General features: G+C 49.3%; 1 protein-coding gene across 1 annotated transcript in view; it reads left to right on the top strand.

Annotated features, from left to right (window-relative positions):
- Positions 1–20,287, top strand: part of SVOP (SV2 related protein) — a gene marked incomplete at its 3' end in the record, with an annotated part of 82,445 nt that extends 62,158 nt beyond the window's left edge. The window contains exons 11-16 of the mRNA XM_082852946.1: positions 7,151–7,227; positions 10,710–10,817; positions 14,614–14,725; positions 15,642–15,723; positions 18,573–18,662; positions 20,081–20,287. Of these exons, the coding sequence (XP_082709072.1) occupies positions 7,151–7,227; positions 10,710–10,817; positions 14,614–14,725; positions 15,642–15,723; positions 18,573–18,662; positions 20,081–20,287 (676 nt within the window). The remainder of the gene's footprint in view (positions 1–7,150; positions 7,228–10,709; positions 10,818–14,613; positions 14,726–15,641; positions 15,724–18,572; positions 18,663–20,080) is intronic.
- Between the last annotated feature and the right edge of the window lie 2,774 nt (positions 20,288–23,061).

Here is a 23,061-nt window from a genome sequence, read left to right as displayed (position 1 = left end):
TGGCGGAGGAGGCGGCGGCGGCCCTCGCGGTCGGCGTAGCCGGTGGAGGTGCCTGAGGCTTGCTGGAGAGTTGGAGTCGGCACGGTCGGCAAGCGCCGTTTGTCCTTTAAACCTTCTGACGCGGTTGCTGGTTTGCTTTCAGAGGCGGAAGCGAGTTGGTATAGACAGGGAAGCCGAGCGGACTGGGAAGCAGCGGGGACAGCCCGAGGGGGGTGGGCCCTGCTCCGCCAAGAACGGACCCGCTCTCCCCGCTGTGGCCGGGCTCCCCTCTCTTCACGGCTCCCAGCCCTCAATTCCGTGATTCGTTGGCATCCGAGAAGAAGATGCCTCTTTGCAAGGTCACCTGAAACCATTTACAGCCTTTCTACACAAAGATTATAGTCACTTTTCTCTCCAAAACCTTAGGCTTTTCTATTTTATTTTAATTTCACTGTTACCCTCGATTCTTGTCTTTTTTTAAATTGAGATGTTAGAGAAGCAGGAGATAGTTGTGCCTCATCTAAATTATTACAAAAGTGTAACAATAAACTTCCTCAAACTAAGATATTTTCCTCACATAAGGACACGTAAGAACACATGTACGTTTTTTACTGAAATATTTTTTTAACCCTTCAGTTTGTAGAGAAATTGTTTCAGAGATATTGCATTGCAGCTTTGTAATTTATAGAGATCTCTAGACTCCTTATTCTTGCAATATTTTTACTTCTTTGATAAAAATGAGTCAGTTTATTTTAACTCCAAGATCAGGAAATAATCTTGAAACAAGATTACTAGTTATGACTGACTAACTTGGGCATCCTGGGAACAGACACTAACTTGCTATTGTGAGTAAAGGCACCATTAGGATGAGAGCAGTCGGGGTGAATTGCTCACCGCTTACACATTGCACAGCATTTTAGCATTGGCAGGAGGGGCTGGTTTGATGATCTGACCACCTTCAGTTTCTGGATGTTTATTAAGATAAATCCTTAGTTTTCCTTTGCTTAATAGAAAATATCAACTCAGCATTTGAAGCCAACATTAATTTTTCAGTCCCCAAAATTCAGAGCAGTTGGATAACTCAAACCCTAATGTTCCTTGAAGGTTCATTACTTGTCAATCACAGTTTTTACTTCCACATGGGACACAGGAGCGCTGTCACCAACACTGCTGTGTGGATGCCTCTGGAACACGACTTCAGGACAAGGAACAGCGGCAAATACATGTAAAGACACGTGTGTGTGTGTGAGGGAGGGATCCTGCTGCCCTGAGACCTGGGAGCCCGAGGAGAGGACCTGGTGATGGACGTGGACATGTCCAGAGACCGGAGGCTGGAGGAAGCCCAAGGGAAGGGAGGGGTGGGAACTCTTTCTCTGCAACCCCGTGGGGTGACTTTCCCCATCACAAAACGAAGAAACCACTGACGCAAAGTGTGAACGATTCCCAGTCGACAGAGCTCATGGAGCTCAGGATTCTCATGTAGAAAAGGCACATCTGTATTGTCCAGTGGCCGCTGCCCGGGTAGGCGTTGTGTGCGTCCACGTGTGGGCCCCTAAACTGCCCACAGTGGGGAAGGCAGAAGCGCACCTCCACCCCAGAGAAACGTGCACTCGTCATTATCCACGTGGCTGAGGGCCAAGCTCTTTGGGTTCCAGTCTCCCCATTTGTAAAAGTTGGACTAGATCATGATGCTCAGCTCTGGCGCTGCGGTCTGGTCACCTGAGGGGCTTGGCAAAGCCCTGGGCTGAGCCACTCCGAGGCCGTGCAGTACAGGCATCACACGGATGCCCTCTTGGTTTCCTGGGTGGTTGCTGTGCCGCCGGGCTTAGGAACCATGAAGCAGAGGACCATGGAGGACTCCCACCAGGCTGCTGGAGTTGTGGTCCACAACGTAATGGCCCCCGAATCCTCCCATCACTGTGACCTGCGACCTGCCTCAGGAAGAAAGTGACGCTGGGTTTTCTGTTGTGGTTTAAGTGAAGAGCAGCAAGTTCCCACTAAGCTTTCGACTGTGTGTCGGGTTGTCCTTCCGGGCCTTTTGACGCCACCTTCTCCGTAAGGTACATCAGATGCGCTCAGCAACCCCATTCTTCAGTGATGCCTGGAGATTTAGGGAGCTGTGTTTGAAGAAGAAGACAAGCCCTTTTAAAGTCCTTCTGGCAGCCCTAGGCAGAGGTGGGCCTTGTGTGTGGGATTCTGCATTTCGTGGACTCGGCGTTCCGGGCGCAGGCCCTGGTGCCAAGGTTGGTGCTGGGCCTGCAGCTGGGAGGGCTGAGAGCTCAGCCCCCCCGAGCAGGGGCTGCTTTTACTGACTGCATTTGTGAAGCACCTCCTGGGCCTTGAAGAGGGTGGTGGCGAGTCCCCAGAGGAAGGAGCTGCTTGGTTAAGGCGGCTCAGAGGCCGGCACTTGCTGTGTTAACGGCCCTTAACGGCAGGTGGCACATGGTACGCGCTGAGTTCAGGGAAGTGGCGAGACTTGCTGTGGGTGGAGTGGAGCCCGTGGGACGTGGAAGGGCCACTCCGCCTCCTCGGTCCTGCTGTCGGTGTCTGGTTCCTACCTTCTGCTGGAGGAGGACTTCAGGTCACGCAAGGCCCGGCTGCTCGTGTGGGCCCTTGCTCTCCTGCCAGGCCTTGCCCTCCAGAACCCGCTAGAACTTCGAGGCTGGGTGTCCACTCGTGCTCAAGATGGCATATCGAAATAGGTGGTTTTGGTTTCCACACCATGTTGGCATCTCTTCAGGTGAAAACTACTTTAAAGCACAACAGGTTGCTACCTGCCCGAAGCACCCCCAGTGCCTGCCTCTTGCTGGATAACATGGGATGCTTCTTACCCAGAGCAGCTCCTCGGTGTGGACCGCACACCTGCAGGGGTTCTGCTGACCCTGACGGTGGTTGTGAGCCCCTAGGAGAGTGGAGCGCTGCTCAACGTGGGAACTTCCTACGCGAGGCTCCCACCCCAGGTCACAGCAGGAAGGAGCGCGATGTTGCCGGGCCCGAGTGAGTTCTCAGACATCCTGGCAGGATGGATGTTCCTGGGAATTGGCATCTGAGTATAGCAAGGGGTAGGAAATGGGGTGGAACTCAGAAATAGACCATGAGATTCCTGCCCCAAAACACAGTACTCGTAGGCAGCAGGGCCCTCCCCGGAAGCGAGCAATTAGGGTGTGGAGTAGATGAGAAGAGGAGGGAACTGCTGTTGTATCCCATCCTGACCTGTGGTGACTCCCTCGTCCTCCTCAAATCCAGCAATGACCTTGGCACGTCACTGTGAGGTTCTTATTACAGGGACCCGAAGACTTTGCATCTGTTGCCGTAAACGCGGCCCTGTGGCTCGCTTCACAGAGAAGCGCACACCTGGCTCCCCCTGGAAATTGGGTTCTCCGCTTCTGATCTGGTTATGAAGGTAGTGTTTTTATTCTGGTGGTTTTCTTTTGTGTGTGTGTGTGTGTAACACAAACCACAGTGAAACACTAGAGCAGCTACTGGGTGTTCCTGGACCAGCCCGAGTTTCCTCCTGGGCGGGCGAGTGGCCGGCACTCTGATTGCACAGCCCGCAGAGGGTAGACAGGGCTGAGCCGCACGGGGTCACAGTCGTCCTGGTCAGTCTGTTCCAGGCTTGTCACTCAGGCGCCTTTTTATTAACACTGAATTCACTTTATTTTGTGCTTTCCGAAGCTGATTAATTCCCCCAAATGAACATAACCCCAGCTATTCACAGCCAAGGTGGAGGTTTCCCACGGGACCGAATTTCCCGGCAGGTCGCAGAGCCAGACCGCTCTGGTGACCGGGGAGGCGTGGATCGCGCATCCCACCTGGTGAGGCTGACCCGGAGTCCGGCCGAGGGAAGTCCAACGTAGAGGCAGCTGAGAGCATGACCCTTGTGAGTCGTGGGAAACAGGCCCTCAGCTCTGGGTTCTGGTGCTTCCTGGAGCTGGTCCAGGGGCTCAGCTTTTCAGCCGACTTCAGAATTTCTCCAGTCGGGAAGGAACTGAGAATGGGGTTCCGGGAGGCCCCATTTTGTGATGCGCAGCGCCCACCCTGAGTGGTGACAGGCCCGGTGAGCCGCCGTGGCAGCCTGGGTGCTTTAAGGCATCTCACGGAGCCGCCACATGTCCCTGGGCCCCACCCCCTCCGTTCAGTGGCCGGGCCCCCGGGGAAGCCTCCCGAAGCCTCGGGGTAACGCTGGAGGTCTCCCCACCACCGCCTGTCAAGCTGCCCTCAAAAAAGATCGGTGCCCACGGTGGGCAGAGAGCACTGTCACCTAGGAGACTCTGGAACTCAGGTCACAAACGTGGAACCAGCCTTGATCTGACAGTCGGGCTAACAAAGCCAGTTCTCTGTGGCTTCCCTCCTCACCCAAGCTTTCTGGATGAGCCCGGGCACCTTTTCCAGGTTCACCTGCAAACAGGTGGCCAGAGCTCTCGCTGCGGAGTCTGTGGAAGCCGGGGACGAGGCCCGTCCCAGGAGGGCTCACGGGCAGCCTGTGAAACTTTCTCCCCATCATCTTCACTGTTAGATTCTCTAACAAGCCTGTTTATCGAGAAATTTAAAATAGATCTCTATTGAGTCTGCCCATCTCTAGGATCTTAAAGCATTAGCTTTTGACCTGTTATGCAAATGGCAAAACATTCCAAGTGTCTTTTCCTTCACTCCAATCGAACCTGCTAAAATTGGCAAGCACGTTATTCTCTGTTGACACCACTGCAGCCAGGAAGTTCAGTGCAGTGTGCTCGGCCCCCTCCTCTCTGCCACGTCCTCCGCTGTGCTGTGCTGTGTCCCCTGTAGCACGTGGGGGACCCCGCAGAGGGGGCAGGGCTGCAGGGGCGATCGGAGGAGGCGGCGGCTGCAGAAACGGCGCTCTGAGCTCTTCCGGGGTCTCTACACTCAGAAAGGAAATTCAAGGGCAACAGCCGAGTGCTGGGTCACTGGCACCGCCCCTGGGGTGTCGCTGCAGCTCCACACCCGCCCCTATAATGGCACCGACAGTGGGAAACAGGCCTCGGTTTACGGATGCTGTGTTCCAGGTTAAGAGATACATGATGCAGTGTAAAAAGTGTATTGTATAGCTACGGGGGTTAGTTTAAATGTATTTTGTATATACGACTTTTATAAATCTGTTAAGATTTGCCTTAAATTACAAAACAAAACAAAAAAAGACAGAGAGGGGAGGTGTTAGGGACTCGTTAGCCCGTAAATAAGACTGAGATACAATTAAAGAATTGAAAGGAAACTTAAAGGAATCTCTTCTTTTCACAAAAAGATTGAATACTTTTGCTGTATCCATCCCTCTCCATTCATATTGCCTCGGGTACCACCAGCAGCACAGGGCCAATATCTTGGGAACCACTGATTTGGTCAACATGGGCATTCTGAGAACTTTCAGTTCTTGATCCACTTTTTCTTAAATAACAACCTTGGCATTGGCTGGAGGGCATTTGTAGTGAGTAATTAACTTATAGTCCGCAGCTAGTCAAATTTCAGCCCTTCTTTCAATTCTTTCTACCATTAATGCTGTAATTTCAACAGCATTAACAGTGCACAAAATTACCCCGGTTGAGGCTATGTGTCCTGTTTTCAACCGTTCTCACTTTTCCTATTCACCTTTGAGCAGAGGTGCTAATTAGCAGGGGAGTGACCTCAAAGAGGTCAACTGCAGGGAAGAGGAGGGGAAAGCTTTGATAATACAAAGCACCGGGGCTCCAGCTCTGCCCCCCGCATTCCTGAGAGCTGAATCAACTCACCACGCCTTTATTAAACACCTGCTGTGTGCCCAGTACAAGCATGGAGCTGGCAGGATATTTTAAAAGGTGGGGAAACAGAATTGAGAGTATCTATCTTTGAGTGCATGTGATTCTGTTGGGCTGACACTACTTAAATACTAAGCAATTAATGAGAGACTAATTTTAGAACACTATAGAAATCACATTTGCGAGCACATGTTGTAACTCAAGGAAAGTAATCATCGGCTTCTGATTATGACTGAGCTCCCACATAACTGTACCACAGGATGAGAATATTCCGGCCCTACAGACTTGAGTATTCTGGTTCCAAGGACAGTCGGGAATTAGTTAACTGCGTCATTCTGATCTGAAATGCTCAAGAAGTCTGCAGACTCCGCATTTGACTGGGCACACAGCAGGTGTTTAATAAATGCTTGGTGAGTTGATGTAGCTCTCAGGAATGCGGGGCGGGGGGCAAAGCTGGAGCCCAGTTCTGCATACAGTTTTCCCCCTGCTATTCAAAAGTAGAGCGTTCCAATGAAAGCTTTCCTAAGCTGAAGTGGCGTAAAGAGAAGTAATTACCTGAGGACATGTCTTGCTAATAAAAGAAATAAAATAAATGGAGGTAAAGCACAGATGCTCATAGACACAGTTCAAAGCTAATGGCAGCTTGAATCTGAAAAAGAATGTATATATAGGTATAACTGAATCACTTTTCTGTACAGCGGAAATTAACACAACATTGTAAATCAGTTATACTTCAATAAAATAAATTGAAAAAAAAAAGCTAATGGCAGCTTGATGCTGAGGTGCTGAGTGTAGTTCCCGGGAAAGGGGCTTGGTGGCGCTACTCTCGCTGCTTGGGGCAGGTGCTGCCTCTATAAAATAAGCGTTGGATGCTATTTTCGCTTTTCCCTTTTTTCGTAAAAGTGAAAATCCTCTTCGGATTTCTTCTGGCGAGCAAAACCAGGTACTAATGTAGGTCTTTCGTAAAAGCGAAGTGCAGTAAAGCAAACTTTTGAAAAAGTAGGGGCTACCTGTATTATTAAATATATCTCCCTCCTCCTCCCTATTCAACTCAACCCAGAAGCCCTGACATCTGTTGGCATCTGTCAAAATGACTGTTTTCTACCAAATTTTGGTTCCCCCATTTTTTCCCCCTCCTTTTGCCAGTTGACTGAACAGCCTTGGAGGCAGCTTTATCTGTGATAGAATTCAGTTCTTGATCTTTCAAAGGACACAGGATCACTTCCCTTTATCGCATCATTATGCTTCGTACCCACCATCTTCCTGCTCAAGCAGCCCAGGAAAGCCCCGCAAAGGCCCAGTGTGGCCTGAGCCCAAAGCCTAGTCTCTGCTGCTAGAGCTGCAAGTCCTTCCAGAGGGGTTAGGGAATGGGGACCTGCATTTCTCCCATCATTTCCTTACCTTTCTTGCTTCCTTCCTGGCAGGTTTTCCAATGCATTCTCTTACTATGGATTAGTTCTGCTCACCACTGAGCTCTTCCAGGCAGGAGATGTCTGCAGCAGTGAGTATCAACAGCTCTTTCGCAGTTAACACCGTCCCCTCCCGCCCCCTCCCCACTTCCAACATACGAGGTCATACACACACACCCCCAGCCCAGGTCCTGCCCTCACAGGGCCTGGCCTTGCACAAACTCCAGGGAGAAAGTTTTTGCAAAATCTGAGCATGAAAGAGCTGGGTTGTGGTTTCCAAGGCGCTCTGTAGAAACCTGGACCTTCTTGTCACGGTAGACCTGACATTAGAGCAGAATCACATCTTATGTCCCCTAAAGAGGTCCATGAAGTACAGCCCTGAGTTTTATGGCTGTGACCCTGTGTAGCCATCCTCTGCGTGTGCATCAAGTCTGAGCATCAGGTTGGAGCTTGATCCTGGCCACACGACAGAATCACCTGGGGGAGCTTTTCCACAAAGGCAGTGCCATTTAAACAATGCCCAGGCCAATTTAATCAGCGGCTTTGGGGGGAGGGCCCAGGCATGAGTGGGTTTGAAAAGCTCCCTAGGTGATTCTGTTGTAGAGCTGGAGGTGGAAAGCACTGGACAAAAGGAATGAATAAAGAGCAAAGTCTCTACACAGATATCTGGACTTCAAACCAATCTGTCTTTAAGGGAATATTAGATTCCTAGCATTGAACCCGGGATGGGGGATAAAGGGATCAAGTTCTTGCCTGTTTGTGGGATTTGTCCAATTATCTTTTTCATATGAAGCCCCTATAATCTGAGTTAATAGTTTTGTTTATTGGTATAAGGATTTAATAATACAGCGGAATCATATCTCGCTGGGAGGTGTGGGAGAGCCTTAACCGCCCTGAGAAGCAGTTCAGTTATAAATTCTGGGTTTGGTATTGATGGAGCCTAAATCCTTTGCCTCTGTGGCCGAATACAAGTTCGTGTGCCTGACACACAGTGAGGCCAAACAAACTGAAACCATCGTAGTTTGGAGCAGAGAAAGGTTTATGGCAGGGCTGAGCAAGGAGGACGGGTGACTTGTGCTCAAAAACCCTGAACTCTCCGATGGCTTGGTGGGGGGAGAAGTTTTTAGAGGCAGAATTTGGTGGGGGGGGGACGGCCGCAGGGTATGTGACTTTCTTCAGATTCGTTGGTGGTGAGGGAACAGGGTGATGTTCCAGGAATCTTGTGCTCAGCCTGAAGTTACCATCCTCAACCTGGGTGAGGGCCTTAGTTCCTGCAGAAGAATTCAAAGATATTGTTATGTATATTCCTTGAGGAGGAACCAGGACTCTGCCCCAAGTCTGCACTATTGTTTCTTGACAGCTCTTCCCCTTTCTCTGCATCCCCTCCCTTCCCTGATTAGCAACTGTTTGAACCTGCCCTTTGGAACTCAGGGAAGGTCTAGGAGGCTTGAATGAAGCCTATTTCCTACAAGCAAGAAACGGGGAGCATGGAAAGGATTCGTACCCAGGATTTGCCCCACAGCCTCCTGCTTGGTTTCACCGTAACAGTGGACCTGCTTAACCAAAGCAGAGGATCCATTGGGATGTTATAGAGGAAGGGTTGGCAGAGTTTTTCTATAAACAGCCAGATAGTAAATATTTTAGGCTCTGTGGGCCAAACGGCTCTGCCATTGTAGCAGAAAAGCAGCTATGGATAATATGTAAACAAGCAAGGCTTGCTTGTGTTGCAAGGAAACCTTTTTTTTTATTTTGGCCACGCAGCACAGCTTGTGGGATCTTAGTTCCTCAGCCAGGGATCGAACCCGGGCCCTCGGCAGTGAGAGCGCGAAGTCCTAACCACTGGACCTCCAGGGACTTCCCACCGAGGAAATCTTTTTTACGACCACAAATTTGAATTTCATGTCATTTTTATGTCATGAAATGTTATTCTTCTTTTGATTTTAAAAATCATTAAAAAATGTAAAAACCATTCTTAGCCTGCTGGCCAGGCAGAAACAGGCAGGGGACCAGATTTGGCCTGCAGGCGGTCGTTTGCCACCCCGTGTTAAAAGCTCACTCTTGGGCTTCCCTGGTGGCGCAGTGGTTGAGAGTCCGCCTGCCGATGCAGGGGATACGGCTTCGTGCCCCGGTCCGGGAAGATCCCACGTGCCGCGGAGCGGCTGGGCCCGTGAGTGATGGCCGCTGAGCCTGCGCGTCCGGAGCCTGTGCCCCGCAACGGGAGAGGCCGCAACAGTGAGAGGCCCGCGTACCACAAAAAAAAAAAAAAAAAAAGCCTCACTGTTACACCTGGGTGGGAAAGTGATAGGGAAGGAGCAGTGGATTGTGTTATGAGAGGAACTCTGAACTTAGGGCCCCCAGATCTTTTATACCAGATAATAAGCCTGCCAGCTCTTTGTTCTGCAGAAAGATGCTCTATCTTCAAAGGCCATAAGGAAACCTGCCCTTTGCACCAAAGGGAGATCCTCTCTATCTTTCAAGGCTGTTTGCTAAACTAAAATCCTTGAAAAGATAGTCCAGAACAAAGGCAGTCAGTGCCTCTGCTTATAAAACAGGCAGAGAACATGAGAGACCCATGGGGAATTGTCTGCTAACACCAGTAAGAGGTTACAGTTGGTTCAAAGGAGAATTCAAAACACACATGTATATAGGCAATCAGAAAAGCTGAAATGGACTTACACTTAGAGGCAAAAATTGGCAGTGTGCGTAAGGCAATAATCGCATCACCACCAGACACCGCTTGCATTTTTATGCACAAGAATCATTTGCACTGGTATTCTATAATGCGAAGTTGTGAAAGAGCTTAAAGATCATGAAAGCTGAGATAACCTATAAGGGTTCACAAGACAGGACATTTTGCCCATTTCAAAGTCTTTGACTCTGTTTCCTAACAAATGATTTGGGGGAAAAAAGATAAAGCAAGGTAAGGGATGTCAGAAGTGTGGAGCAGAGTAAGTGGCCGTGGGCGAGTCAGAGTTTTAAGTGGGGTGGTCAGGATGGCTTCAGTTAGAAGGTGAGATTTAAAGAAAGACTCGAAAGGGGTGAGGAAATTAGTCATGGGGATATATAAAGTGCAATGGAGGACGAGAGCAGCCAGTGCAAAGGTCCTGAGGCAGGAACATGCCTTGTGTATTGAAGGGACAGCAAGGAGACCAGTGTGGCTGGAGTAGTATGAGCAGAGCGAGGGAGAGAGAAGGTGCGATTGAGGAAGTAATGGGGGCCAGATAATATAGGTGGGGGTCGTTGGGGCCACCCTAGAGTCTGTCTGCCACAAAAGCACCTCGTATGTGCCAGTTCTGGGCTAAGCACATTCATATGCACAACCTGCTTTCAGTGTCTCAACCGCCTTGCCCCAGGGTTTATTAGCCCCAGGATTATGAGGAACCTGGGGCTTAAAGAGATGAAGCTCTAACACTGCTGGTTGGGATTCACACCTGAGTCTGTCTGAGTCCTGAGCCCATGCTCCTTCCCTGGCATCCCAACCAAATCATACCCAGGGAAGGTGTGGAGAGCAGGAGGCTGCACCCCAAGACTGCGCATGCCTCTTGCTCTTTCTCTCTCTCTCTCCACCTTCCAGTCTCCAGCCGGAAGAAGGCGGTAGAGGCAAAATGCAGCCTGGCCTGTGAGTACCTGAGTGAGGAGGATTACATGGACCTGCTGTGGACCACCCTGTCTGAGTTCCCAGGTGAGGGACCTGTGCCACGTGGGCTGGGGCAGGGCCTCCTGGGAATGCGGCTTTACCTGGGGCCGCCTGGAAGCAAATCCCATTTCTTTTTTTTTTTGCGGTACGCGGGCCTCTCACTGTCGTGGCCTCTCCCGTTGCGGAGCACAGGCTCCGGACGCGCAGGCTCAGCAGCCATGGCTCACGGGCCCAGCCGCTCTGCGGCATGTGGGATCTTCCCGGACGGGGACACGAACCCGTGTCCCCTGCAGTGGCAGGCGGACTCTCATCCACTGCGCCACCAGGGAAGCCCGCAAATCCCACTTCTAAGGGAAGCTGGGGATTTGTTTTCAACCCTTAGCTACAAGTTGGCAAGAACTGTGAAGAGGCTGACATTTTACTCTATTTGAAGGCTAACAAGTTAAGCTGCCCAGCTTCACACACACACACACACACACACACACACACACACACACACACACACACACACTGGCAGAAGACACAAGACCCCTGGGTCAGAGACAAAAGACCATTACTCACGGCACAGCAGGCAGCCTGAGTAGTATGTTAGCGCTGGCTCCTCTTGCCCTCAAGTCCCCTGGGGATGATGAGGATGGGTCCAGGTGAATCTTACACGTGCAATGGATTTGCAACACAGCTCGGGCATCTCACACTTCAGGAACCCAAATCTTTTATAATGGGCTGCCGGAAACCTGCTCAGCCTTTGCCTTGGAGAGAGACATCATCTTTACTACATTGGGCAGTAAACAGACCTTCCCCTTGCTCTAGAAGGAGGCAGTATCTCTGTCTTCCAAGACTGTTGGCTCTACAAACAACCTTGAAGTGCTAGCCTGGAACCAAAGGGCAGCTAGGGCCTCCGCTCACAAGCTGTGCAGAAATACAAGAGACCCGTGGAGAATTGTTCCCCAGCACCAGTCACACTGGAAAGGATTGGTGGGGTATTAAAAATCCAAACCTGTACATAGAGCAAAGGTGATCTATCTTTTTCCTTTAAAAAATAGTATTATTACAACAATAATAATATCTGGTATTTACTGATTGCTTACTGTATATATATCAGGCACTATGCTAAATAGTTTACGGATATGGTCTCATTTCATCTTGTGAAGTAGTATCATTCCCATTTCGCATCTGAAGAAACTGAGGATTGGAGAGGTGTAGCAAAAATGGTTCCTGCCAATTGTAGCTGCCAATTTCTGCATCTCTGTGCCTGAGGGCTATCTCAGAAGGAATTGAAAGCCTCAGTGTCTAGAAGCAAGAAAGGTGGCTGCAGGTGCCAGGGAGTTAACACCTGGGAACAGCCTTCAACCAGTGTATAAATACCCCAATTTCCTCACCTATCAGGTAGAATTCTAAGGCGCGCGTTCCACACTGACTCCCAGAGCCCTCCAGTGGAATCCAGTAGCAATTTCCCATGGTGGTAACTTGCTTGATATGCACCCTTATTAGTTGCGTCCCTTCCCCGTTTCACTTCTCCACTCTCCTACTGGTGCTTCCTTGGATGACCTCCCAAGTAAACACCTTGCACTCGGACCCTTGTCCTGGGGTCTGCTTCTGGGAAAACCCAACTAAGACACTGTGTCCTACAGCTGGCAGAGCTAAGACCTGTGTTCCCACCCCCAGAGCCCAGAGTCCACTCCTATACTACATTGTCTATCTTTCCCACATAGCTTAGCAGGTAACATTAAAGCCTCTGGAGTTAAACCCAGCATTGCCAGCTGCCGTTTTCGGGACTTCAGGCGTTTACCATTTCTATGATTTTACCTTTGTGAAACTCAGATTCTTCCTCCCTATTATTACATGTATTGTTTTGTTGTTTTGTTCACTGATACATCCCAAGCTTCTAGAACAGCTCCTGACACACAGTAGGTACTTAATGTATTGATTGAATAAAAGTGGGAAATGGGCTATTAGCATGCTTTGTAGAGGTTTTATTTTTTAACTGAAGTCTAATTGATTTACAATATTGTGTTAGTTTCAAGTATACAGCAAAGTGATTTGGTTATTCATATATATGTGTGTGTATGTCTATATTCTTTTCTTTATTCTCTTCCATTATAGTTTAGAGGTTTGTTTTGATGATTGAACAAGATAATAGATGTAAAAGTGCTTGGTCCAGATTTTATTATTATATTATTATTATTATCAAGCAATATGCTATACCACCTCTACTGAGGTAGAGAATGTTATTTTTATTTAGTCCTACTTCTCCAATGAAGAAATTGATGTTCAGGGAATTCCCTGGTAGTCCAGTGGTTAGGACTGCATGCTTCCACTGCAGGGGTCATGGGTTTGATTCCTGGTTGGGGAACTAAGATCTCACATGCTGCCGGGCATGGCCAAAAAAAAAAAAGGAAGATTGATGTTCAGAGAAGGCAAGGGACTAACCTAAGACCACATGACAAGCTAGAGGCAAGATGAGGCCTTAGAACCTACGTGTTTCTGACGCCCTGCCCAGGTGTCTGCTGCCTGGTTTCAGTGAATGCCACTATTCAGGCTCCCCTTGGTGCCTGTATTAGTTATCCATTGCTGTGTAACAAATTATTCCAAAATTTAGTGGCTTAACACAACACATATTTATTACAGTTTCTGTGAGTCAGGAACCTGGGCTTCCCTGGGTCCTCTGCTTCAGTGTATTTCACAAGGCTGCAATGGAGGTGTTGGCCCAGGGTCTGTGGTCTCATCTGAAAGCTCAGCTGAGGCAGAGTCTGCTTCATGCTCACTCCCCCGGTTGTTCCCCGCTGCCTGTTGGCCAGAGACCACCTTCAGTTTCTTGCCAGGTGGCCTTCTCCATCAAGGCAAGTTCATGAGAAGAGCCAGGGAGAGGGCAAATGCCAGCAAGACAGACGTCAGTCTTGCATAAGCTTATCTCAGAAGTGACCTCCCTAGTGACATATGGATACATGTCTTTAAGACTGGCATAAATTGATTTTAAAAAGCTGTAATCCTAATCACTAAGATTCACGGATATACTTTGCAGTAGACATATAACTCAATACATTTTTTCTTTTTTTAATAAATTTATTTATTTAATTTTTGGCTGTGTTGGGTCTTTGTTGCTGCACACGGGCTTTCTCTAGTTGTGGCGAGCGGGGGCTACTCTTTGTTGCGGTGTGCGTGCTTCTCATTGCAGTGGCTTCTCTTGTTGCGGAGCACGGGCTCTAGGTGCGTGGGCTTCAGTAGTTGCAGCGCACGGGCTCAGTAGTTGTGGCCAGCAGGCTCTAGAGCACAGGCTCAGTAGTTGCGGCGTGCCGGCTTAGTTGCTCCGCGGCATGTGGGATCTTCCCGGAGCAGGGCTCGAACCTGTGTCGCCTGCATTGGTGGGCGGATTCTTAACCACTGCACCACCAGGGAAGTCCCTCAAGGCATTTTAAGCAGTTTGTCAGCATCTAGTTACATTAATGACATTTATGGAAAGTATAATTTTAAGTGATTGCTTTTACGCTATTGTAAGTCTTTTTGTCATAAATATTGATATAAAAACTTTTTTTTTTTTTGGCCATGCCACGTGGCTTATGGGATCTTTGTTCGCCAACCAGGGATCATCAAACCCGGACCCTCAGCAGTGAAAGCACAGAATTCTAACTGGACTGCCAGGGAATTCCCGATATAAAATTTTTTGACTCAAACAAAGAAGTGACATCCCATCACTTCTGCCATATTCTAGTCATTAGAAGCGAGTCATGAGGTCCAGCCCACTCGCAAGAGGAGGGGATTACACAGCGTGCGGCACCAGGAGGTGGGGTTATTGGGGCTCACGTCAGATGCTGCCTCCCATGGCTCCCCTGCTCCCTTGCAGGTGTCCTTGTGACCCTCTGGATTATCGACCGCCTGGGCCGCAAGAAGACCATGGCCCTGTGCTTCGTCATCTTCTCCCTCTGCAGCCTCCTGCTGTTTATTTGTGTTGGAAGGTGGGTCACGAACTCAGCTCTCTGGCCAGCAGGCTTACTTCTCAGCTCGCGGTCAGGTCTTTGTGCCTGCAGACTGTGGATTACACCCCCTGGGGTACCTGAAGGATCCCCCCCAGCCCCTCACAAAGCCTGAGGCTCTTGGCTGCTTCATAACTGGACAACAGATTGGGCTCAAAGTTGGGGCCTCTGATGGGAGTGAGGGTAGGAGGGCACTTTGGTCCAAATTTTGCTCCGACACCGTTACCTGTAGACTTTTGACATCATCTCCCAGTAAGATCATGCATATAGCTGTTTAATTCATATATGGGTTAACAGTGTTCATTTGTTCCATGGCAATATCTCAAGGTCTTGTTTTATAATCCCCTTCTGGCATTTCTCCATTTTTTCCATCTATCAAGAGCCTCAAAATATGGAACTGGCCTGTGTTGATCTCCAAGAGGCCCCAGACCGAACCACAGATGAGAGGTCTGTGAAAGGTCTGGAGATGTCGCTTAGATCTGGAAATGTTGATATTCAAAGACATTCTGGGAACAATGGAACAGAGGGCTGGAGATCACGATTATCCTCATAATACTGAAGAGAAGTTGCCTTTCCCTGGTTCAGCTGGTTCCTGGCTCAATTCCTGCCCCCACTAGGTCCTATCTAGACTGCATTATTTACATCACTTCACCCCAGCCGTGCCCCACCCTGGGCACCACCATCTCAGCCTGGAACCTTGGAGAATGATGAACTTATAAAAGCAGGTCTTCCGAGAGACCACTGGGATGCGTGTGTCTGCGTGCTGCCTGATGGTGTGTTGGGTGAGGTGGGCTTTGCCAGTGTCTAGGGTGTCAATTCTACCTGGGCAGATAAAACTTGGCTGAAAGAAACCGTCAGAAAAAATACTTGCTCATCTGCTTTTTTTTTCTCTTCCTAGAAATATGCTCACTCTGTTACTCTTCATTGCAAGAGCGTTTATTTCTGGAGGCTTCCAAGCAGCCTATGTTTACACACCTGAGGTAGGAGGGATGCCTGGGAGCAGCCGGGGTGGGAAGGGGGCGGGTGTTTTCTCCAGAAACACCCAGCCTGGGCTCCTCTGAGTGAAATTTGTCCTTGAGTCTGAGAGGCGGCTGTGAAGGCCTTCATTATTTCAGGCTTTCGTTCAGTCATTGTTTTCTGCTTATAAAAACTTATGGTCAGTGTACAAGTTCCAAATGTTACAGAACTGTATAAAACCCCCAAACTAAAGGGCCTCACCTTCTGCCTTCCTAGAGACCACCTTCTTGAATGGTTCAGTGTATATTCTTCCAGATTTTTTCCTAATTTATGTTAGTGCATGTATCAAATTGGGTAACTGAGCAACTGAGATGAGTTTAATAAAGGACGGATTACAGTGGTGTAGGATAGGGCTTAGGGAAACCAAAAAGTGATGGAGCAGCGCCCAGAGCTCACAATGAGGTGGAGGTGGCTGGGGACACAGCTACCACCCAAGGCCTGTGGGGTGAGGAGATGGGGTGTTACAGGGTCCCAGGAGGGAGCTGTGCAGAGAAAAGCTGCGACCTTTAGTTGAGGGACACATGTGCCCTTAGGCAACCTAGACCGGAAGGAGCAGGAGAATAAATACCCTGGCCTCTCTCTCCCACCTCCCGCCCATCTCCCACTGTGGCTTCCCATTGGCAGAACCCAACCGTAAGGCAGAGAGCCTAGGAGCCCTTGGTGGTCCACAGTGGCCAGCCCCCAGGGCAGAGAATGAGGTGGGGAGGGGTAGAGAGAGGTTCTGGAGGGGAAGATGGAAGACAAGGAACACAGGACATATGGACCTTCTTTGTTCGTTTTAATAGCTGCTGTACTATACTGTTCTGTACTGTACTATATGGTAATCTATATACTATATTATTAGGTACATTCCTTTACTATACTATATAATATATATGCTATATATCTATATTCTATACTGTACTTTGTTATAGAATATATATACTTTATATTATATAATATACTTTATTATACTATATCATATATATTACATACTATACTATATTATATAGTATAGTATGGGCAAATCATAATTTTGTAACAATTCTACCAATGGATATTTGAATCATTTTCCAACTTTTCACTATTATAGTGTGGAGGTAAATAGCTTTACCTATCCTTGTGCACATGTGTGGTTTCTTTAGAATAAATAAGATGTGGAATTTCTGAATTAAAGCCTATAATAAACATTACAAACATTGAGAAAGATTGAAAACAAAAAATCAACCTCTAAAATGTTGCCTGAACTTGCGCTCCATGCAACAGCGCCTCAGAGTGTCCATTTTCCCACACTCGGGGATTATGGGTTACTTGTTTCGTATTTATTTTATCTCATCTTATTTTAGATGGGGTCAAAGGGAGGGAGAGGGTAGTATGTACCAGGTGCTGTGCCAGGGGAAGAAGCCATCTAGATTGTCCCTCAGGTCTGCACAGCACTCCAGAGCCCTCACTTTGAGTCATCATTCTGAGCCCTGCTCCCTTCACCCCACCTTCCAGGCCCAGCTCCAATGCTGCCTCCTCCGGGAAGCCCTCCAGGATCCACCCCCCCAACTTCATTTTGCCCTCAGTGTCTGTGTGCCTCTTTGGTATTTTTTTAGTCATGCCACCTTGCTTGTCCCCCAGGGAGACTCCGACTAAGGCTCCCTATGGGCAGGGCCTGGGTCTCCTACTCTGTGACTCTCATCTGGCCTAGTGTACCCTCAACAAAGGCTTGTGGATTGATTGCTGCAGCCTCCCAGAAGAGTACCAGGAGAAGGCTGCCTGCCCTGCAGGGACTGGGAGGCCCAAGTTCTACAAGGGCAAATACCAGGGCTCAGCAAACTACGACCCGCGGGCCATATCCAACCTGCTGCCTGTGTTTGGATAGCCCAAAAGCTAAGAATGGTTTTTATATTTTTAAACGGTTGAAAGCAAAATCAAAAGGATATTTCTTGACATATGAAAATTATATGAAATTTAAATGTCAGTGTTCATTAATAAAGCTTTACTGGAACACGCCTCAGCCCTTCACGTGGTGCTGTCGTTGTCTACAACTGCTTTTGTGTTACAGGGGCAGAGCTGAGTAGTTGCCGGAGACCAGATGGTCCACAGAGCCCAAATTATTTACTCTGTGGCCCTTTAAGACAAAATTTGCTGACTCCTGGCTTAAAGTAATCCAGCTGGCTATTCCTAACAATGAAGAATTGGTTCAATAAATGAGGATTGATCCTAATGATAGAATCCTGTGCAGCCAGTAAAAATTATGCTACTGGCGAAGACCAAATATGGACATGGGAAATGTCTGCAGTCTTTTTCTAAGAGGAAAAATTCTTCAAAGCAGCATATACAGAAATATCTAGTGGATGACATTATACCACCGCTAGGATTTGGTTATTTAGGAGGGGAAGGAGGTGAGAGAATATGATTGAAACTAACACAGGTCCTCTAGGTTTGGTCCTAGACGACTGATTACACCATTCTACTTTAGTCTGTGCTTGAAATTCTCCATGATAGAAAGAAAGAAAAAATAGGAATTTAGTATTTATTCATTTATTCATTTGGATATAACCACCCAGGGCAGGGAGGACCCCCTTCCTAGGTTCCCACCCCCAGCTTGGCGTCTTGCCCTCCTCATCGGTTGAGTTTCCTGTCCCCTTCGGGGTGAGACTCCCCACCCTGCCCTCCCACCCCTTCTTGGTATCACCAACCCCTGAGGGATTGACCCTAATTCAGGCCCACCTGCCCCCGGGGGCAGGGTGTGGGGCGGTGGTTGGGATTCCCATCATTCCCGAGCCAGAGAGGAGGGAGGGGCCTGCATTTTCTCAGTGCGGCCACTTTGGCGGCTGTGTTTCAGGTCTACCCCACGGCGACCCGAGCTCTGGGCCTGGGCACCTGCAGCGGCATGGCAAGGGTGGGTGCGCTCATCACCCCGTTCATTGCTCAGGTAGGTGTCACCCCAAATACAGAGGGGGTGGGCGTGACAAAAGCCATTGCGTGGCAGGCTGTTACTGGACCCTGAGCCTTTGCCCTGCCCTTGGTGTGCATTACCTGATCTCATCCTAGCAGCCCATCCTACGAAGAAGTATTGCTTGCAGATGAGAAAACTGAGGCTCAGAAGGGTCAAGGGACTTGTCCAAGGTCGCACAGCTGTGAAGTAGAGGAGCTGGGAATCAAACTCAGGTCTTTCCGATGATTTGGCCGAAAACAATTTGGATGAGAATAAACAGGCCGCCATGCCTTAGTGGGAAACAAATGTCCCAGGCCCTGGTTTCTGAGTTGGTTGATTTGGTGTCGTTGCAGAATTTTGCAGCTCTTTGTGTCTTGAAGCATTTCTTTCCTTTTGGGGGGAGCTTGTTTGGGAATCGTTTTGCTTTTTTAATATCCAGTTCGTTTTTTCCTGTTTTTATCACTTTTTAAAAATTGAGGTAAAAGTCACCTCACATAAAATTAGCCATTTTAATTCAGGGAACTCCCTGGTGGTGAATGATTTGGGGAATTCCTTGGCTGTCCAGTGGTTAGGACTCCGCGCTTCCAATACTGGGGCCCAGGTTCAAACGCTGCTCGGGGAACTAAGATCCTGCAAGCTGCGCAGCGCGGCCAAATAAATAAATACAATTTTAAAAATAAAGTGAACAATTCCGTGGCATGTAGCACATTCACAATGATGGGCAACCACCATCTCTTATCGAGTTCCAAAACATTTTCCTCTCCCCAAAATAAACCTCCGTATCCATTCAGCAGTCACTCCCCAGCTCCCCCTCCTCCAGCCCCTGGGAACCACTGGTCTGCGTTCTGTCTGGATGAATTTTACCTCTTCTGGGTATTTTGTGTAAATAGAATTCCAACACGTGTTTTAGCCAAGTCATTCCGTCCCGGTACCGTTGTGTTTGGCCATTGTACGTCACTATTAACTAGCACTGGTTGACAGCTTGCCATGTGCCTGCATGGTGTCAAGTGAGGCATCTTCTCATTGGGAGATGGCTACTGCTCTTCTGCCCGTTCGGCAGATGAGGAAATGAGGTTTAGCTCTGCTGCGTGACGTGCCCTGGGACGTAAAGCTAGGAAGTCAGCAGACATGCTGCTTTGGGAGAGACTTAAATAGACTCTTGAGCCTGATGGGGTCTGGGTTCAAATATCAGCCCCATCCTTAGTCTTTGTATGAACTTGGGTATGCTGCTTAATCCTCTTTGAGCCTCAGTTTTTCCCTCTGTAAAATGGGGGTGGAGGACATACCTGATAAAACTGTCCAGTGATAAAGAGGGCTTACCAGAGGGCCTGGCGTTCTCAATATTATCTGTGTGGTTGGTGGTGCCTGTGCATCAGAAGGGATGCTCTCACCGGCGTGCATCTCCCTCCCCCCAGGTGATGCTGGAATCGTCCGTGTACCTGACGCTGGCGGTTTACAGCGGCTGCTGCCTCCTGGCTGCCCTGGCCTCCTGCTTTTTGCCCATTGAGACCAAAGGCCGTGGACTGCAGGAGTCCAGCCATCGGGAGTGGGGCCAGGAGATGGTCGGCCGAGGGACGCACGGCACAGGTGTCGCTAGGTCGAACTCGGGCTCTCAGGAGTAGTGACCGATGGGGGGCTGAGCTGGTTTTTGAGGCTGTGGAGAGCGGGGAGCTGCTGGAGCCCGGCTGGGGCACCGATCGTCACTGCCCACGTCAAGAACTCACCCAAGGGTGCCACCTGGACCGACGAGGTTTTGTGTCTTGACTGTTTTCTCATATTTATCAAGATCCATCCGGGGCTGGGGAGGCATTTGCTCTGGGGGGTTCTCCGTATATGTGTGTGGGGGGTTGTTAATAACCTGTGGACCTGCATGGGAAAACTGCCACCTCAGCAGTGCCTGGTGACGCCGGTAGCCAGCTGGACACCATCCAGAGTCAGCCGGTCACCGCCTCGGTGAACAACAACCGGAAGCTCTTTGTAGATACACTCCAGGCCGGGACCCCTGTGAGACCTGCCACTCACCCGCTGGACCTGTTCTTAGGTTTCTCCTGCATCCTCGGCCCCAGGCTTTCTTCTTTGAAATTGCAGGTGACCTGGGTGTGGCCTGAGCAGCTTTTTCTCGGGTCTGAGAAATGCTCCCAGGGAAGGGGCCCCTCGCTTTGCCTTCCCAGGGCTGAGTAGCGGAGACTCTGGCCGATGGACATGCATTTGAACTTGAGCCACGTGCCTCCACCTGGCCCCCTCTTGGAGTTGCTGTCCCTGGCTCCAGGGGATCCAAATGTGGCCACGAGGACAGCTGGGCTTGCACTAGATGACAGCCTCAGAAAACTTTTACCCCCAGGAATTGGGGATGGAGGCAAAAGGGAGGTGAGAACCAAGCCCACGACCAAAGCAGGGGCCTCCCCTTCGGAAGCAGCAGAAGTCGCGCCAGGGGGCTTCTTTTCTGGCCCCCTCATTGGTCAGGCTGATTGGTGACTCTTGGGGCAAGAAAACAGTTAAGTCAGGTTTCAGTGCTTTGGAGTTTGAGCGCGGTGGGTGGCCAAACGGACCGAGAAACAGAAAGATGCTCCCCCCAGCCACCTGCTCCCGTGCGGGCCAGGGGACCAGGAATCCTTCCTCCCTGGATTCTCTGCCACCCCTGCTGTCAAGGGGTGGCTTGGTCTTTCCATAGAGGCAGCTCCTGGGGTTCCAGCAATGGACCCCACGGCATGGATACCATGGGTAGGGAGGAACGGGCGGGCCCAGATGTGTGAAACATGTACATTTTCAAAGAAAGAGAAGGGAGGTCAACTGGATTTGGGGGTTGGCCTCCAGAGGAAGGGCTGATGGCTGTGTCTCAGCAGACAACATCCACCTCCAGGATTTGGTTTCCACGAGCCTTTTCCCCGCCGTGAAGGCAGGAACTTAGGGAAGGAGAGACGGAGATGCCAGATCCCATCAAAGGCCAGAGAAGACTGACCGTCTGCTTGGAGATACCTGCTTGAAGTGAACATTCCGGGGAAGCCAAATGTGTACGTTCACCTTTATTAAAACATGTTGGTGATGGACGTTGCAAGGGTTGAAGTTTGTTCGTTTGTCACAACGTCCTAGTGATGGTTCAGCTTAACGGTGTTGCCCACTTTATCCATGTAGGGTAAGCTCAGTGCTTTCATTTGCTTTAATATGACAGTCTTTCCAGCAAGGGGGAAAAGGTGCACAGTTGGCGGCCAACTTTGAGTCTGTTGGAAGCAACACTTGCTTCTAATGGTGTGGAGGTCGCAGTGGGTGACTTCTTCAGGCCCAGGTCCTAGATCGACTGCAAATCCTCCCACATCCCTGAATATATGTACTGCAGCCCTCTAAGCCCAGGCAGTCAGAGGGGGCAGCGTGGCAGAGCTTCCTTTCTCTGGCACCCACATCTCCCTGGACCATGAGTGGCTAAAGCTTTAATTCTTTCTGGTCTGCTGAGCTCTCCTGGGTAACTAAGAGCCTATGCTTGTCTGTTTTGCCTTCCAGCTGGCCAGACACTGCCGGATGAGCAAGTCCACTTGCTTCACCCTCAAATAACCTGGAGGATCTGGGGGCTGCCGTGGGGAAGGAGGGCTTGGTGCGCGGAGATGTTTTCCAGGGGCTGGAGTAAAGAGGCTTGTAGTTGTGGGTTTTCTCTTGTTGAGAAAATGAAAGGTGAAAACTCTTGGCCTTGTAAACTGCCTGCCCTTGTATAAAATCGATATTATTGAATGCTACAAGAGCTGCCACAGAAGTTGCCCAAACCTCTGAAATGCGTGAGACCTTTAGCTGAAGACCTTTGTATCTAATTTTGAACTGTCCAGAAGCTCCCCTTTTCAGTACTGGAAATGTCACCTGTTTCTCTCAGTGTTAGGAAAGATTTTAGAAAATGGCAAAAGATGCTCAGTGTAGCTAGGGTTATATGGTTTCTTTCTTTCCCTTCAAGTATGCTCAGGAATACATAAATGGGATGCGCTGGCAGTTAGATAAGAGTATCTTAGAGATGGGCTTTGAAATGAATATGGATGTGCATTATTTTTAAATAATGTTAAGCAACAGAGAGGCTTGAAGGATAAGATCATCCCTTGGTTACTATAGTAAACATCAAAGGACTGGGATAACCTTGAGCTGCAAGCAACAGTAAAACCTACCAATAGTAGTTTAACCCATTAGAATATTAATTGTTCACTTGACGACAAGCCCAGAGTCAGAGAGTTCCAGGGAAGGTTCAGCAGCTCAACAATGTCATCAAGGACCCAGCTTCTTTTTGCCTTTCCTCTCTACCGTCCTCTGCATGTTGCCCGTTGACCCTATGTGTGAAACCTCATGGTCACAAAATAGCTGTCAAAGTGCCAGGCATCAAGTTTTTTTCCAAGATGTTAGAATGGGGAAGGAGCAGTCACAGAAG

The sequence above is a fragment of the Leucopleurus acutus genome, assembly GCF_964270905.1.
Source record: "Leucopleurus acutus genome assembly, chromosome: 13".
NCBI lineage: Eukaryota > Metazoa > Chordata > Mammalia > Artiodactyla > Delphinidae > Leucopleurus > Leucopleurus acutus.
This window is presented reverse-complemented; position numbering and strand designations above follow the sequence as displayed.